Source organism: Musca domestica, unplaced genomic scaffold, assembly GCF_030504385.1.
Source record: "Musca domestica strain aabys unplaced genomic scaffold, Musca_domestica.polishedcontigs.V.1.1 9, whole genome shotgun sequence".
In the NCBI taxonomy this organism is placed as follows: Eukaryota; Metazoa; Arthropoda; class Insecta; order Diptera; family Muscidae; genus Musca; species Musca domestica.
The window spans coordinates 17917023-17933936 of record NW_026712435.1 but is presented as its reverse complement, the minus strand read 5'-3'; the positions used below and the strand labels follow the sequence as shown (position 1 = coordinate 17933936).

At 36.4% G+C, this 16914-nt stretch overlaps 2 protein-coding genes across 8 annotated transcripts in view; one reads left to right on the top strand and one right to left on the bottom strand.

Moving 5' to 3' along the window:
- The window catches only part of LOC101894333 (alpha-tubulin N-acetyltransferase 1), a 151309-nt gene that overhangs the window by 22661 nt on the left and 111734 nt on the right, over positions 1-16914 (top strand). The gene's annotated exons all lie outside the window — the stretch shown is intronic.
- Positions 3239-4772, bottom strand: LOC101892729 (phosphoserine phosphatase). The gene has a single exon (XM_005183822.4). It carries the CDS (start codon positions 4179-4181, stop codon positions 3360-3362), a length of 822 nt encoding a protein of 273 aa, XP_005183879.2. The 5' UTR covers positions 4182-4772; the 3' UTR covers positions 3239-3359.

The following is a 16914-nucleotide window of genomic DNA, read 5'->3' as shown; positions in this document are numbered from 1 at the left end:
CCAACAGAGACCTCAATATCAAATTTCGGGATTCCAACTCTATCCCTTCACCCAAAATTAATTGTAGTACTATTTAATATTTTTCGTACAATTATAGTACACATTTCAAAACCACCGCCAAATCTCAATCCCAGATACAAATAGAGATCTCAATATCGAATTTCGGTATCCCAGCTCTATCCCTTTACCCAATACCAAATTAAGTACCATTTAGTACTTTTCGTACAAATATAGGATGCATTTTCAAACCACTGCCATATCTCAAAAACAGATATCACCCGTAATCAAATTTCAGATTTTCCCCCTTCACCCAATACCAAATATTCTACCCTTCAGTACTTTTTGTACAATTATTGTACACATTTAACATTTATGTTTGGGCTACACAAGAACAGCGACCCTAATAGCAAATTTCTGGTTTCAAGCACTATGTCTTCACCCAATACCAAATTGTACCAAATATAGAACTATTTAGTACTTTTCGTACACTTGTAGTACACATTTCCAAAACTATCTTCATATATCAAACTTACTTTCCAACCTTGATTCTCATACCAATTTTCTTGTTTTCAGCTCCGTTCACATAATACCAAATGGTACCATTTTATAACTTTCCGTTACCTTAAAGTTTGGATTTCCAAAACCGCTTTGGTACAGCTATCCTCCACTCCATCGCTGAATTTCATTCCAATTTTAAGAATTCTAGGTCATTTCGTTTGTCCATACAAAAGTATTAAATTTTAAGTACATTTTAGTACTTTTCGTATTCTTTCAGTACGATGCTGGCTTCTTTGCTGCTGCGGCCATTTTGGGCTTGGCTGCAGCTGCAGTTTTTGCCTTGGGTGCCTTTGGTTTAGTGGCAGATGCTTTGGCGGCGGTCTTTGTCGGTTGTCTTGGCAGCCTTTGCTTTGGTTTTGTCGGCCTTCTTCTTGGCGGGTGAGGGTTTTTTGGCAGCTGCCTTCTTCTTCTTTTCAGCAGTCTTGGCTTTGGGTTCCTCGATGCATACGCACCAAGACTGACCCTAGTGCAAATTTCAAGATTCTAGCTTCAGCTGTTACGTCTGGCCGTTAATTCTCATGGTTTACCCTCATATAAATCAAAAATCTATTTTTATACCCTACACCACCTAGTGTTAAGGGTATTATGTCTTTGTGCTTTTGTTTGTAACATGGAGAAGGAAGCAAGATAGACCCATAGTTACTTTGAGGATCTTCATAGAATCACATTCTGAGTCGATTTATGCATACCAGTCCGTCTGTCCGCCTATCCATGTCTATTATGCGATTGATATGAATTTTCCAAAGAATATTTGTTTTGCCCAAGGACGAACCCTATTGAAATTGTTGATAATCGAATCAGATTTAGATGTAGCTCCCAATATCTTCAACCGATTTCGGGTTAATTGTGCCCCAAATGGCCAATATCTGTCCAAATTATCTGAATTTTGGCCCGTTCAACCGAATTCAGTCCAGAAACAAGTACATCTAAGTTGATATAAATCCGTTCAGATATAGCTATAGCTCCCATATATATAGTTTTCATCCGATTTGGTGTTTAAGTCACTAATGTTCGTAATACCAGAAATAATACCCGGAAATACCCCTAGCAAATTTTATCAATATTGGTTCAGATTTTGATATAGCTCCCATATATCTTCTACCGATTTCGGGTTAATTGGCCAATCTAACTCCAAAAGCCCCGATACATCCGATCGAATTCAGTCTAGAAGCAAGTTTATCAAATCGGTTCAGATACAGCTATATATGTTTCATCCACACACATATATATATATATATATATATATATATATATACACACACACATATATATATATATATATATATATATATATATATATATACACACACACACATATATATATATATATATATATATATATATATATATATATGTTTCATCCGATTTGGTGTTTAAGTCCTTCAAATTCGTAATATGCATTCGACAACAATGATATTTTTTACCGGATATCTTATAAAGCTTGAAAATACCTTTGCCATATTTTATTAAGATCGGGTAAGATTTGGATATAGCTCCTATATATATCCTTCATTCAATTTCAGGTTTATTGTGCAAATATTCGCTATTAACACCCCAAATGGAGTGAATTTCAGGACGTACGTTTCCATTTTGTGGAACTCGGCTCCGATATATATATATATATATATATATATATATATATATATATATATATATATATATATATATATATATATATATATATATATATATATATATATATATATATATATATATATATATATATATATATATATATATATATATATATATATATATATATATATATACACACATATATACATATATATATATATATATATTAATAAAATCCTTCTCGAAGTGATACCATGCACTCTATAGTAATGTTATTTGATAAAAAAAGATTGAAATCTCTCCGTCAAATTTAGTGACAATCGATTCAGAATTGAGTATGCCTCCCATATATCAGTTCCCTCTGAAACCAAATTATAACTGCTCTAAAGCCATATTTTGATAGGTGGTATGATCTATTTCAAATAAATGCTTTTGTTACGGGAGCTATCCGTAATATGCATAGTGGTGTAGGGTATCAAATAGTCGGCGCCGCCCGACTTTTGACTTTTCCCTACTAGTTTCTAATTGAATTGTTTTATAGCTTTTATCTTAAAACCATCCCACTGTTTGTAAATACATTTGTTTCCATTCGCTCTCTTGAGTGGAATTTCAATTCTACTCACTCTCCCCAAAATGTTAATCTACAAAACGGGAAAAGGTTTGTGTCATTGCTGTCGTATTTAGAACAACGACAACAACAAAACAAGTCATACTGCAGCAAAGTAACCGGAAATTAAGCCTTCAAATAAAAACACAATTTTGGATTTTTTTTTCATTTTTTATAATATAAAAAAATATTAAAAACTATGACTAATAAACATTTGACCGTACAATAATGCAATCAATTCATTTCTTTGTAGAAAACAGGTTTCTTTTTTGTTTCTCACTTAATTAATATTCACTAGCTAGCTATTAGATAATAACTTATAATATTTAAATATTTTATGTACAAGGGGATTGTGCAACAACAAATACATAATTTAATTAATTAGTAATGAAAAAAAAAATAATAATATCGAAAATGCAATTAAATCAAATATAAATACTTTGAGAAATTTGCGTTTTTGGACCAACCACTCAGCATTCATAAAGATTTTCCATCTCGGGCCTTGAAGTTTTTTTTTTTTGCAATTTTCACTTTGAGGTATGAAGAATGTTCTCATTTTCAAATATTAATCTTTTTCTTTCTTTTTCAAAATAACTTAAATTCAATTGTTGTTGCTTGTTTACAGTAATTGCTCAAAATCCGTTACATAATACTGGGCCCTTTTGTACACTTCGGGTCGCACCACATTACCACCAAAACCAATGAAATAGTTTGCCGGTGGTACGGCCTCCAGATCGGTGGCACCATCCCCGATCATTGTTATCACAGTATCGGCTTCGTATTGTTTGCGTATGTGGGCGATAGCCTCTGCCTTGCCGCCCGAACGGGAAGTGGGTTGATTGGTATCGAAGGCGGCATATTCACCATTGCAGTAGAACATCAGCTTATTGGCATACAAATGGGAGAGAGGTACCTGCAACTCATTGGCCACCGGTTCGATGAGACAATGGAAACCACCCGAAATCAAATAGACCTGTTTGCCCTCGGCCTTGAGGTGTTCCACGAAACGCTTAACATTGCGTGTCAATGTGCTCGGTCTGGATTTGAGAAAATCATGGATCTGCTGTTGGCTAGGTCTAATGATGTCCAGGCGAATTTTCAGAGCATCCTGGAAGGTCATTGAACCGCCCATGGCTTCCTTGGTTACACGGGCCACTTCGGAGCCTTTGCCGCAGAAATCGGCCAATTCATCAATACCCTCCTCACGTATCACCGTCGAGTCCACATCGAAGCAGACAATGTGGGATTTCTGTATAACTTTGGCTGCCAAATCGGGGCATTTGGCGGTTGGCGCCGCTGTTGGCTCATTCATGGTATGGAGATTGCTGCCATTAAGAGTCTTCGAGGCAATCACATGGCAAGTGGCAGCTCCATTTAAAACTGCCGTTGAACAGCCATTTGTGGTGGCACGTCCCAAACTTAGACCAATTGTGGAACTCATGATGCCGCTTCTCTTTTCTTCTTTGATGATTGACGAACGCCGACTAAAAACTGCACTTTGTAATGGACGACAAGAGATCGGGTGATCTTTTGAGAATTATTTAATAATGCTTGTTTTTTTTTGGGTGTGTATGTGTGTGTGTGAGTTTTTGGTGGAATGGAAAGTTTTTTTTCTTCTCTTCCTCTTACTCCACACGTTTCAATATTCTCAGTGTTTTCTTTTTGTTGTCGTTTATGATGAGTTTAGATAAAACACGTTTCTTTGTTTTTGGCTGCTGCGGCTTTAACTTTTCATTAGGTAACCGTAAACAATGAATGCTTTCCGAACACCCAAACAGCAATCTTTCATAGATTTCCTTTTCTTTGGTTCTTTCAAGTTCACGATCACTTTTCCACAATGCGCCGTATGTTTGTTTTCAAATAGTTTTTCTTTTTTTATTTTCCACTCTTTGTTTTTTTGGTGATGGAAATTTTTTAGTAAATTTTCTTTCTTTGTTATTCTTCGAGTTTTACTTAATTCTTTTCCGAGTGGAATGGAAGAACACGATCGACGCTTGTTGTCCGCCTCGGTGGCTGTTTGTAACTGATTCAGTTAGTTCTGTGTAAAAAGTCGTCGAGGAAAAGTCTTTTATATACACAATAATTGTGTTGATCAATTGTTGTTGTTTTGTTTTGAGGTTTTTTCGATTTTCCTCTCTCCCTCTCTATTTCTCGTGCTCTATGTGTCCATGTACATATTGTTGTGTGTACCTGTCTGGTGTGACTGACTGGCCGACAATGGATGACAGACCACCAACAACAAACTCAGCATTTGTATAGAGAGCAACCGACGACGACGACGGTGGCGGCAATCAACAACAATTAACCAGTTGATGATATTGGCCTGGTAACACAACAACGCTAGCTCACTCTCAAGTGATTTGTTTGTGACTGTCGTGAGCAGGATTGCCAAGTTTGGGGAAAAACCTCAAAATTTGTTGCTGCTCAAAAATAAAAATAAATAAATGTTTATAAAAACAAGTAAAATAGTATCAGTTGGTTTTGCCGACAGATGTATACCCCCAGCCTTGAGTTATGATTATTCAAACAGTTGACCCTTTATGGGAGATGTTCGGAAGCAGTTGGCCAATATTGACCAATTCGTATTTGACAGGGCAAGATAAAAAAACGGCAACAAAGTCAAACAACATAATTTTTAAATGTTCCTTTTTTTAGTTTTATTGAATGAAAGCAAAAAATATCGGGAATAGAATCAAATTTTAGAATAAGTTTAGACTTGTTCGAATTAATTATCTTTGGCACGAGTTATGGCTTTCAAACGGCCAATGAAACCGTCATACGCTGCCCGAATGTTGCTCTGTGGTATTATGGCCCATTCCCGGCGAAGCGCTTGCTTGAAGTGATCGGCACTTTGATATTTTTTAGTGCCAACCGTGCTTTCCAAAATACTGCAGACACAATAGCCCAACGGATTGGTATTCGTAGATTTTGGTAGCGCCATTGTGCGCTGGAAATAAAGCGAGGAACCTCATTTTGTAACCATCCTTGGGTGGCGCGTCCTGAGTACGATGGTGCTGAGTCCTGTTGAAATGTCCAATACACCCTCCAGAATATTTTCGCGAAAATATTCGGCATTTATGCTGATGCCACGGTCGATTAATACAAGCGGAGAGCGACCATCGGCTGTTATGGCCGTCCACACCATCAACATGGCCGGCGCTTGAGTTCTGGTCTGGTTCTGGTCAACCGAAGGTGCACATTTTCAGCTGACCTTTTTGGCAAGTAAACACGATTATTTTGTTTACAATCTCCTGGACAACGAATGTTCTCTCATCGGAGAAAACCAAATTCGACAGTTCACCACTTTCGGCCAAGCGAAGCAACTCTTTGGCTCTTTTGAGTCTATTTTCTTTTTCTGTTGCGGTGTAAGTTCTTGTAATTTTTGGAATTTCAATGGCTTTACCCCGAGCTCATTTTTTAATATTTACCGAATGGAATATTGCGATATGTTCAGCTCACGAGCCATTTTTCGGCCACTGCGACGCGGGTTTCGATCAAGTTATGTTTTTCAAAATCTTGAAACCTATATGGGGGAAGTACCAGAATCTTGTGCTGATGGATATTTTGAGATGTACCAATTCTGAATAAAATCGGATGTTGATTTCGAATTTTATGAACTCATGGCTACTCAAAATTTTGACCCTTTGTGGGGAAGCTACTAGTAGGATTGAACCGATATATTCCATCTTCACACCAGATCATGGGTTAATAAAAATATTGTGATGTGTGTAATTTAAAGAGAACCGGATGATTGATCCCGGTTTATGATCCTATTTTGTTGTTTAAAACTTTCACTCGTTGTCGGAAGGTACCAGAAGAAATGGTCCGATCTCTACCATATTTATAACAGATCTTGTATTGATGGAAATATTGAGTTTGCCAAGTCTGAATGGAATCGGTTGTTAATTTTGTGTTTTAAAAACTTCATGGATATTCAGAATTTTGACCGTTTGTGGGGGAGGTACCAGAAGGAGTGGAACTCGATCTAAGTTTGACAGTAATATTATGATGTACTTGGACCAAATCGGATGCTCCCTTTGAGAGTTGTCGTGCGCACTAGCCGGACAGACACAGACGGACAAAAATCGTAAAAATACCGACTGTAGCTGTTATAGTAGGGTCTATACGACGACATGGACCTGCATAGGTAACTTTTGTCATAAGCCATTACAATATTCAAATGCGAAACTTATAAAAAATCGGTGAATAATGTAGCTAAAATCATCATTATACCGGATACAGGGAGTTACCGTTACATGGGGGCTATACGAAGACGTGGACCTGCACAGATAATTTTCTGTCATAGGCTATAGTATCCATTACGAACTTCAAATACCAAATTTGAAACAATTCCGGTAAATAATGTCGTTAAAATCATCAAAATACCGAATATCTTGAGGTACCGTTATATGGGTCTATACCAAAACGTGGACCTTCATGGCCCATTTTCAATACCAAAAGTCCTGCAGACATAATATACATTTGAGTAAAATTTTATCAATCGTTATCAATTCGTTCGGAAGCTAAAGCGATATCCACAGACGGACGGACATCGCTAAATCGACATAGAATTTTATGCTGATCAAGAATATATATACTTTGTAAACCTGATATCGGATGACACATGTATACGGGAGCTATATCCAAATCTGACCCTATCTCGATAAAATTTGGTAGAGGTATTTCTGGACTGTATGTGATATCTGATACCAAAGATCATTGTTATGGAATGCATATTACGCATGTGAGGGACTTAAAATCCAAAATCGCATGAAACATATAAATGGCTATATCGGAACCGATTTTCACCAAATGTAATATATTTCCTTCTAGACTGAATTCGGTCGGATTTCGTAAAATGCAGGTAATTTGTACCAATATTGGCCCTTTGGTACACAATTAACCCGATATCGGTTGAAGATATATACAGGAGCCATATCTAAATCTGATCCGATTCTCACCAATTTCAATAGGGTTCGTCCTTGGGCCAAATAAATATTGTTTGGAAAATTTCAGATCAATCGGATAATACATGTGACCTGTATTTTGTTCACAAGAATACATGGATAGACGGATGGAGTGACTGGCATGTGTAAATCTACTCAGAAAGTGAAGATCCTTAAAAGTAACTATGGGTCTATCTCGCTTCTTTCTCCAGGTTACAAACAAATGCACAAAGACATAATACCCTTGCCATACCAACGTTCATTAGTCTTAATAAATGAAAGTTGTTATAAATAACAATTAAAAAAGCAGTAAAATCGGACGGGCTCAACTTTGTATACCATCCACCGAATTAGGAAATTAAAAAAAAAAAAAAAATAAAATCCATTAAAAATTCTGTTAAAATCTTAAAAATACCGAATATCGTAATGTGTCGATATATTGGGGGGGATATACGATATTGTGGACCTATACAGATAAATTTATGTCTGTGGGTACAACTTCTTGTGCGGAATACCGAATATCGGGGTACCGTTATATGGGGGCTACGATATCGTGGACCTATATAGACAACTCTCCTTCAGGGGGTAAAGGGCTCACAAGGAACTCCTTGTGTAGAATTTCAGCAATTCCCTTAAAAAATGTGGCTAAAATCATCAAAATAACGAATGTCGGGAGGTACCGTTATATGGGAACTATACGATATAGTGGACCGATATAGTCCATCTTCGAACTTGACCTGCCAGCAGACAAAAGACAGATCTGTGCAAAATTTTAGCTTCCTATCTTAATTCATTTTGACTGTAGCGTGATTACAACAGGCGGACGGACGGACGGACAGAGCTAAATCGCCTTAGAATTTTACGCTGATCAAGAATATATACACTTTGTTAGGTCTAAAATTATTATATCGATGAGTTACAAACGGAATGACGAACTTAATAACCGACTACTGGTACACTTATCCTATGCTCTAGTTTATAGACTTCCAAGCTATGTCTATGAATTATTTCATTGGCATTTGGCAACCCATTTCGATCGTTTAGTATTGTTGCTAGCCAAGAGCGGGCACGCGTTTGTAAGCCAATGAGCTGGCGAGCGAGCGAGTGAGCGAACGAACGAACACGCCAGTGAGTGAGCTAGTTTTGTTTATTGGGTTCCCGCTCTCGTATCACATCACATCACATCATATGGTTGGGCTTGTTTTGTAATGTGTTTTTTTTAGCAAAACTATCGGTACGATACGATTCGCTTCGGATTTTGTTGTTTTTCTTTGTTGGTTATTATCTGAGAACTAAGTTTTATAGACAGACACCATGGCGAGACGGTCGATTAGTTGGTGAATATCTTGAAGACAAACAACTCGAAATTGACCATTGTCCCCTTTGTTTTCCAGAGAACACAGCAATTCTACCTAGTTCGTATATTATACCTACCTCTAGCTAGCGAGCATTTATTTTCCAGTCGTTCGGTTGTCGAGGCGTCATATTGCCAGTAGTAGTATTTATTATTGCATGGTGTGATGTTTTTGAATTGTCAGAGTTGTTTGTTTGTTTATTTTTGTGTTTGCTTTTCTATAAGGGGTGCTTCTCTGGGGGGCTTGTTTATGAAAGTGAAATAATGTAAATGCATTTTTGTTGTTGTCGTCGTAGCTGTAGAATTTGTTTTGTACTTTACCCAAGGCTATGCATTTTTTTTTTAAATTTTTTAAGCAGGGATTTCAATTGCAGAATATCGTACAAACCTACATACATTTTTGTGTTGAAAATGATGACTTTTATTCAATGATGAAATTTTAACTATTTTGATGGAATTGAAAAACATTTCCTAGGAATTTTCATTTATTTTTTGTGAACCCCACATCCAACACGTTTGTTCGCTTTGAATTTGAAAGTCCTCCATTATTAAAATAACTATATTTATAGTTTTGAAATAACTATATTTATAGAAGAACGCTTGGGAGTTCTATATAGAGTAAGAGCTCCTGTAGTCGGTATTTTTTTATTTAAATAAAAACAAACAAGTAAAAAAGCAGTAAGTTCGGCCGGGCCGAACTTTGAATACCCTCCACCATTTGGAACGAATTAGAAAATTTTCAAAAAAATTAAATCCAATAAAAACTCTTTTAAAATCTTTAATATATCTAATATAGGAAGGTGCCGATATATGGGAGGATATACGATATTGTGGACCTATAAAGACAAATCTATGTCTGCGTGTAAAGTACTCACAAGGAACTCCTTGTATGGATTTTCAGATAATTCCATTGGAAAAAGTGGCTAAAATCATCAAAATACCGAATATAGGGGAGTACCGTTATATGGGGGCTATACGATATTGTAGACCTATATAGATGATTCTCTGCCGAGGTATAAAGTACCCACAAGGAACTCCTTGTGTGGATTTTCAGACAATTCCGTTGAAAAATGTGGGTAAAATCATCAAAATGCCGAATATCGGGGGGTACCGTTATATGGGGGCTATACGATATTGTGGACTTATACAGATAATTCTCTGCCGAGGTATAAAGTACCCACAAGGAACTCCTTATGTGGATTTTTAGACAATTCCGTTGAAAAATGTGGGTAAAATCATCAAAATACCGAATATCGGGGGGTACCGTTATATGGGGGATATACGATATCGTGGACCTATATAGATAATTCTCTGCCGAGGTATAAAGTACCCACAAGGAACTACTTTTGTGGATTTTCAGACAATTCCATTGAAAAATGTGGCTAACATCATCAAAATACCGAATATCGGGGGTACCGTTATATGGGGGCTATACGATATCGTGGACCGATATAGCCCATCTTCGAACTTGACCTGCCTGCAGACAAAAGAGAGATCTGTGCAAAGTTTTAGCTTCCTATCTTAATTCGTTTAGACTATAGCGTGATTACAACAGACGGACGGACGGACAGGGCTAAATCGTCTTAGAATTTTACGCTGATCAAGAATATATATTCTTTGTTGGGTCTAAAATGATTATTTCGATGAGTTACAAACGGAATGACGAACTTAATATACCCTCCATACCTTTTTTGGTGGAGGGTATAAAAATGTGATAATAATGAAATTTCGTTGAGAGGTGGAAGAACTCAGATGCATGTATCCGCACTTGTGGACATATAATCACTAAGTGTAATCACAACGGTACTTTTTTATAACCTCCACCACCATAGTATGGGGGATATATTAAGTTTGTCATTCCGATTGTAACACCGCGAAATATACATTTTAGACTCCAAAAAGCATATAAATTCTTGAAAATCACTCGAGCTTCCAAACAATATGAAGAAGGTTGATAAAATGTTGTTCAAATGTGTCTTTCGTCTGCAGGACTTTGGGTATTTGGGTAAAATGGACTATATAGTTCCACGTTTAGTTACAGCGCCCATATAACTGTACTTCTCTATATTCGGCATTTTGAAGATTTTATTGACATTATTCAAATTGTCTATGCATGTCCAGGTCTTAGTATAACCCCTAAATATCGGCACCTCCCTATATTCGATATTTTAATGTTTTTGCGACATTATTCACTGGAATTGTTTCAAGTTTCGTATTTGAATATTATAATGGCCTATGACAAAAAATGCTCATGCAGGTCCACGTCTCCGAATAAACCACATTATAACGGTAATATTCCATATTCGGTATTTTGAAGATTTTAACGGAATTTACTTTTCATACCCTACACCTGGAAAGGATATTATGTCTTCGTGCATTTGTCTATAACATGGAGAAGGAAGCGAGATAGACTTATAGTTAATTTGGAGGATCTTCATAGAATCACTTTCTGAGTCCATTTATGCATGACAGTCCGTCTGTCCATGTATTCTTGTGAACAAAATTCAGGTCGTATTTATTATCCGATTCAGATGAAAAATTCCAAACAATATTTTGGCCCGAGGACGAACCGTATTGAAATTGTTGATAATCGGATTTAAATATAGCTCCCATATATATTCAACAAATTTCGGGTTAATTGTGCACTAAATGGCCAATACCAGTCAAATGACCTGAATTTTGCACATCCGATCGAATTCAGTCTAGAAGCAAGTACACCAAATTTGGTGAAAATCGGTTCAGATATAGCTATAGCTCCCATATATGTTTCGTCCGATTTGATGGTAAAGTCCCTCACATGAATGATATTTGGTACCAGATATCAGATACGGCTCAGAAATAAGCGCATACAATTTTGTCAAGATCGGTTTAGATTTGGATATAGCTGCCATATATATCTTTATCCGATTTCAGATTTATTGTGCACCAAAATAGACTGAATTTTGGCAATTCCGACCTTATTCACCCTAGAAACAAGTACTTCAAATTTGGTGGAAATTGGTTCAGATATAAGAACTCCACAACAATGATATTTCATACCGTACATCAGATACAGCTCGCCAAAATTCTTCGAGATCGGTTCAGATTTATATATACCTTCGATATACCTTCTTCCGATTTTACGGCAATTGTCCACCATATATGTAATATCAGCCCAAATTGAACGGATCTTTTCATATTTAACCGAATTTTTCCACTTTGAGAAACTCAGTCCGGATATACCGGATTTTATTCCAAAAAATATTTTTTTAATATAATTCTTATCGAAGTCATATTATGCCTCCGTAAAATTAGTTAAAAATCGAATCAGAGTTGAATATAGTTTCCAAATTGTGACTACTCTAAAGCCAGGATACACATTCAAATAAGGTTCATAGTTGGCATGATCTACTTCACATAAATTCCCAATATATATATTTTTTTTGTTTCGGGAGCTCTACTAAATAGCATAGTGGTGTAGGGCATAATATAGTCGGTTCCGCCCGACTTTTGACCTTTCCTTACAGGTTTTACTTTTTGTAGTAAAATTACTTAAAAATCTTCATTCAAATAAATAAAATCATGTTTTGGTTAATTTTACGAAATTGTATAGTTTTTCCTTTCAATTAAATAAAACAGTACCACAAGTGTAAATATCTGCAAGTTGTAACTTCAAATAGAAGATACTTCTTATTATATGGAAGATGTCAAAATCTCTACTTTGGGAGAGATCCAGGAACAACTCACTATATAAAGATTTGACATTGAAAACTTTTCAAAATGTAGAATTTCATAATTGAAAACTGTCCACAAATATGCTGCTGAGTTATTTTTAAATAAAAAAAAATATTCCCAATTTTATACCTAGCGTAAATCAATATGAAAAAAAAAAATAAAATTAGCAGTTATCTCGCTGGCTGGTGGCTAGGCAACCAATTTATGCTGATGTGAAATGCCGGACAAAAGTGAAAAAGTAAACAATGGCACGTTTTTGTTTCTTCCCGCCCAACCAGAATTGTTTGCTGATACCTATTCTAAACAATTTTCAATTCTACACAAATTGGGACTTTATGACTGATTGAATAATGTCTGGCTGATTTCGCATATTGTGAGCGTACAAATTATGTACCGACATACATACATATTAATGCCGAGCAAGATACATACATACCATTTTACTATACAAACGCACGTTTCACGCACCATTCACAACAGTTGCTGGTTATCAGTCAGTATTAGCAGCAGCAGCAGCAGCAGCAGCAGCGGGAACGATCATCATTTTGTATGGACGGATCACGTGTTTATCGCATGTTTTGTTTTCTTGTTTTGTCTTCCAGTGCTTGATATCTTTCGGTGCCAGTAGAAAATTTCTGCTACACTCCCGCCAAAGAAGTCAATAAACGCTTTGCAAGATATGTAATAGATGTTTACATATATGACCATGATTACAAAGCAGGAACCGTTTTTTATGTAATATAAAAGCGACTTATGTTAAGAATAAAAATACATGACTTTTTCGTCATTATAACCTCCACAATAAGATGGAGGAGGGTATGTTCATGTTGTCATTGCGTTTGTATCACCTCGAAATTGTCATCGGATACCCATGATACTCCACCATATTTTGTCATTCCGTTTGTAACTCCTCGAAATACTCATGTATATATAGTATATATATTCTGGATCAGCGTAAAATTCTAAGTCGATTTAGCGTCGTTATAAAAAGTTATGTATGCAGGTCCACGTCTTCCCGATATTCAGTATTTCGTTGATTTCAGGCATATTATTTACCGGAATTGTTTTACATTTCGCATTTGAAGGTCCTATTGGGTACTACAGCCTAGACAAAAAATTACTTTTGCAGGTCCAGGTCTTCGTATAGCCCCTATATTACGGTACCTCCCAAAATTTGGTATTTTTATGGTATTAGAGACATTAAAGACCGGAATTGTTTCAAATTTCGTATTTTAAGTTCGTAATTAGTACTACAACCTCTGACAAAAAGTTGCATATGCAGGTCCACGTTTTCGTTACCTCCAGATATTCGGTATTTTGACGATTTTAGCAACATTATTCAACTGAATTGTTTCACATTTCGTGTTTGAACTTTGTAATGAATACTTCAACCTATGACAGGAAATTGTCTATGCATGTCCACATCCTCGTACAGCCCACATATAACGGTACCTCCCTTTATTGGGTATTTTAATGATATAAGTTACACTATTCACCGGAATTGTTTTAAGTTTCGTATTTGAAGTTCGGAACCGATACTACAGGCTTAAAAAAAACTGCAACAAAGTCAAAAGCCATAAATTTTACATTTTTTTTTAATTTTATTGAATGAAAGCAAAAAATGTCGGAAATAGCATCAAATTTTAGAATAAGTTTAGATTTATTTGAATTGGTCACCTTTGGCACGAATTATGGCCTTCAAACGGCCAATGAAACCGTCACACGCTGCACGAATGTTGCTCTACGGTGCTGGAAATGAAGCGAGGAACCTCATTTTTTAGACATTGGGTGGCGCGTGCTGAGTGCGATGGTGCTGAGTCCTGTTGGAATGTCCAAGGTCTGCGGCCAAAATATTGGTGGCCCAAGGCTTTAATACACCCTCCAGAATATTTTTGCTATAATATTCGGCATTTATTCTGATGGCACGGTCGATTAATACTAGTGGAGAGCGACCATCAGCTTTTATGGCGGCCCACACCATCACCATGGCCGGCGTATAAGTTCTGGTGGCCAACCCAAGGTGCACATGTTCAGCATTTTCACCTCTTTGGCAAGTAAACACGATCATTTTGTTTGTTTGCAAACTGCTGCTGGACAACGAATGTTTTCTCATCGGAGAAACCCAAATTCAGCAGTTCACCACTTTCGACCAAGCGAAGCAACTCTTTAGTTTTTTTGAATCTATTTTCTTTCTGTTGTGGTGTGAGTTCTTGCACTTTTTGGAATTTCAATGGCTTTACCCCGAGCTCATTTATCAATATTTGTCGAATGGAATATTGCGATATGTTCAGCTCACGAGCCATTTGCGGCCACTGCGACGCAGGTTTCTATCAAGTCGATTCTTTACTTTTCGAACCATTTCTGCTGATGTTGCTGTTTTATTCCATCCACTTCCTTGACGTCAGGCTACGCTACCAGTAACACGGTAACGAGCGATGGTACGAGACACAAAAGATTTATTCACATTTAAATACTGGAGTGCTCTAACTATAGCCACTTGTGGTTTTCCACCAATATATCAAACTATCACCCCTGAATTCCATCACGAATAACATTTTTTCTGGAAAATTCTCACTAAAATGCTTTTGTACGCTTGTAAACAATATAATGAGCTGTCACTGGAATAATTGTGGCGTAGAAATGACAGCAGTCTGAAGTTGGTTGCAGTTTTTTCATCTTACCCTGTATGTACGAAAAGTAATAAATAGTACTAAATTTGGTATTGGATGAAGGGATAAGGCTGGAAGCCTCAAATTTGATATATATGTCACTGTTGGTGTCTGTGGTTAAGATGTGAAGGTGGTTTTGGAAATGTGTACTATATTTTTACGGAAAGTACTAAATAATACCATATACCTAATACCAATATTAGGTAAAGGAGTAGATCTGAAATCTGCAAATTTTATATTGATATCACTGTTGGTGCCTGTGGTTGAGATATGAAGGGGATTTTGGAAATGCGTACTATAAACTACTAAATAGAACTAATTTTGGTATTGGATGAAGGGATAAGGCTGAAAGCCTCAAATTTGATAAATATTTCCCTGTTGGTGTCTGTGGTTAAGATGTGAAGGTAGCTTTGGAGGGGTGTACTATATTTGTACGAAAAGTACTAAATTTAGTATTAGGTGTAGGAATAGATGTAAAATCCGGAAATTTGATATAGATATCACTGTTGGTTCTTGAGTTATGGAGGTGATTTTGGAAATGCGTCTAATATTTGTACGAAAAGTACTAAATGGTATCCGTATCCGTATAAGATTTCATACAGTGGGACGTGCTGATTAGAAAAATCATATTTTTAAATTTCCAAAGTGAAATGTTCCAGCGTTAAACGTTTTTGAATGTGCTCTTCATCTCTCTCTTGGTATAATAAAAAGTATAAAATCTCCTCAATGGTTTAAAGTCTTCTTATGGGGGAAGCCGAATTTCCTAGTAAATATACATATTTTTTTAATTAAATAATATCAAATAAATATCGAACAGGTGCCTGAATTACAATTTCGTTTTTGTTATTGTTTTTACATTTATTTTTCGTAACATTAACCTCAAGTGCGTAGAGTTTGTAAATAATTGATCCGTTTGCATTTATTTCTCATTTCTGTTTTTGTGTCGTTTTTGTATTCGCTTAACGACAAAAACAATAACTCGGCCGGTCATCCATCGGTTTTATTCTCAAAACTGCTCAGTTTATGGTAATGGCCTACATTTGTCGGACAGTTCGAAATGTGAAATGCAACGAACGAACGGTGTGGAAGGAACACACATTTTTGTTGTTGTTGTTGTTGTCGTTTGTTGTTCATAACAACATAACAAGCTGTTTATTAGTTAGTCTGCTCGCGTTGTTTTTCATTTTGATTTCTGCATTATCTTTGTTCCATCGCCGGGCTGGGCTATCTTAAGCGGGTAATTGTTATTTGGCCGATGTCTTTCAATCAATCGTAAATAGGGGGGTCATTCAACCTGTTTGCGGTATTTTTTTAGTCATAATAAGAACGGATGAAATGAAAGAGCTGCTGTGGGCCTCAGAACACAAGATTTTATACCCTCCACCATACATTCCGTTCCGTTTGTAACTCATCGAAATAATAATTTTAGATGTAACTAAGTATATATATTCTTGATCAGCGTAAAATTCTGAGACACTTTAGCCCTTTCTG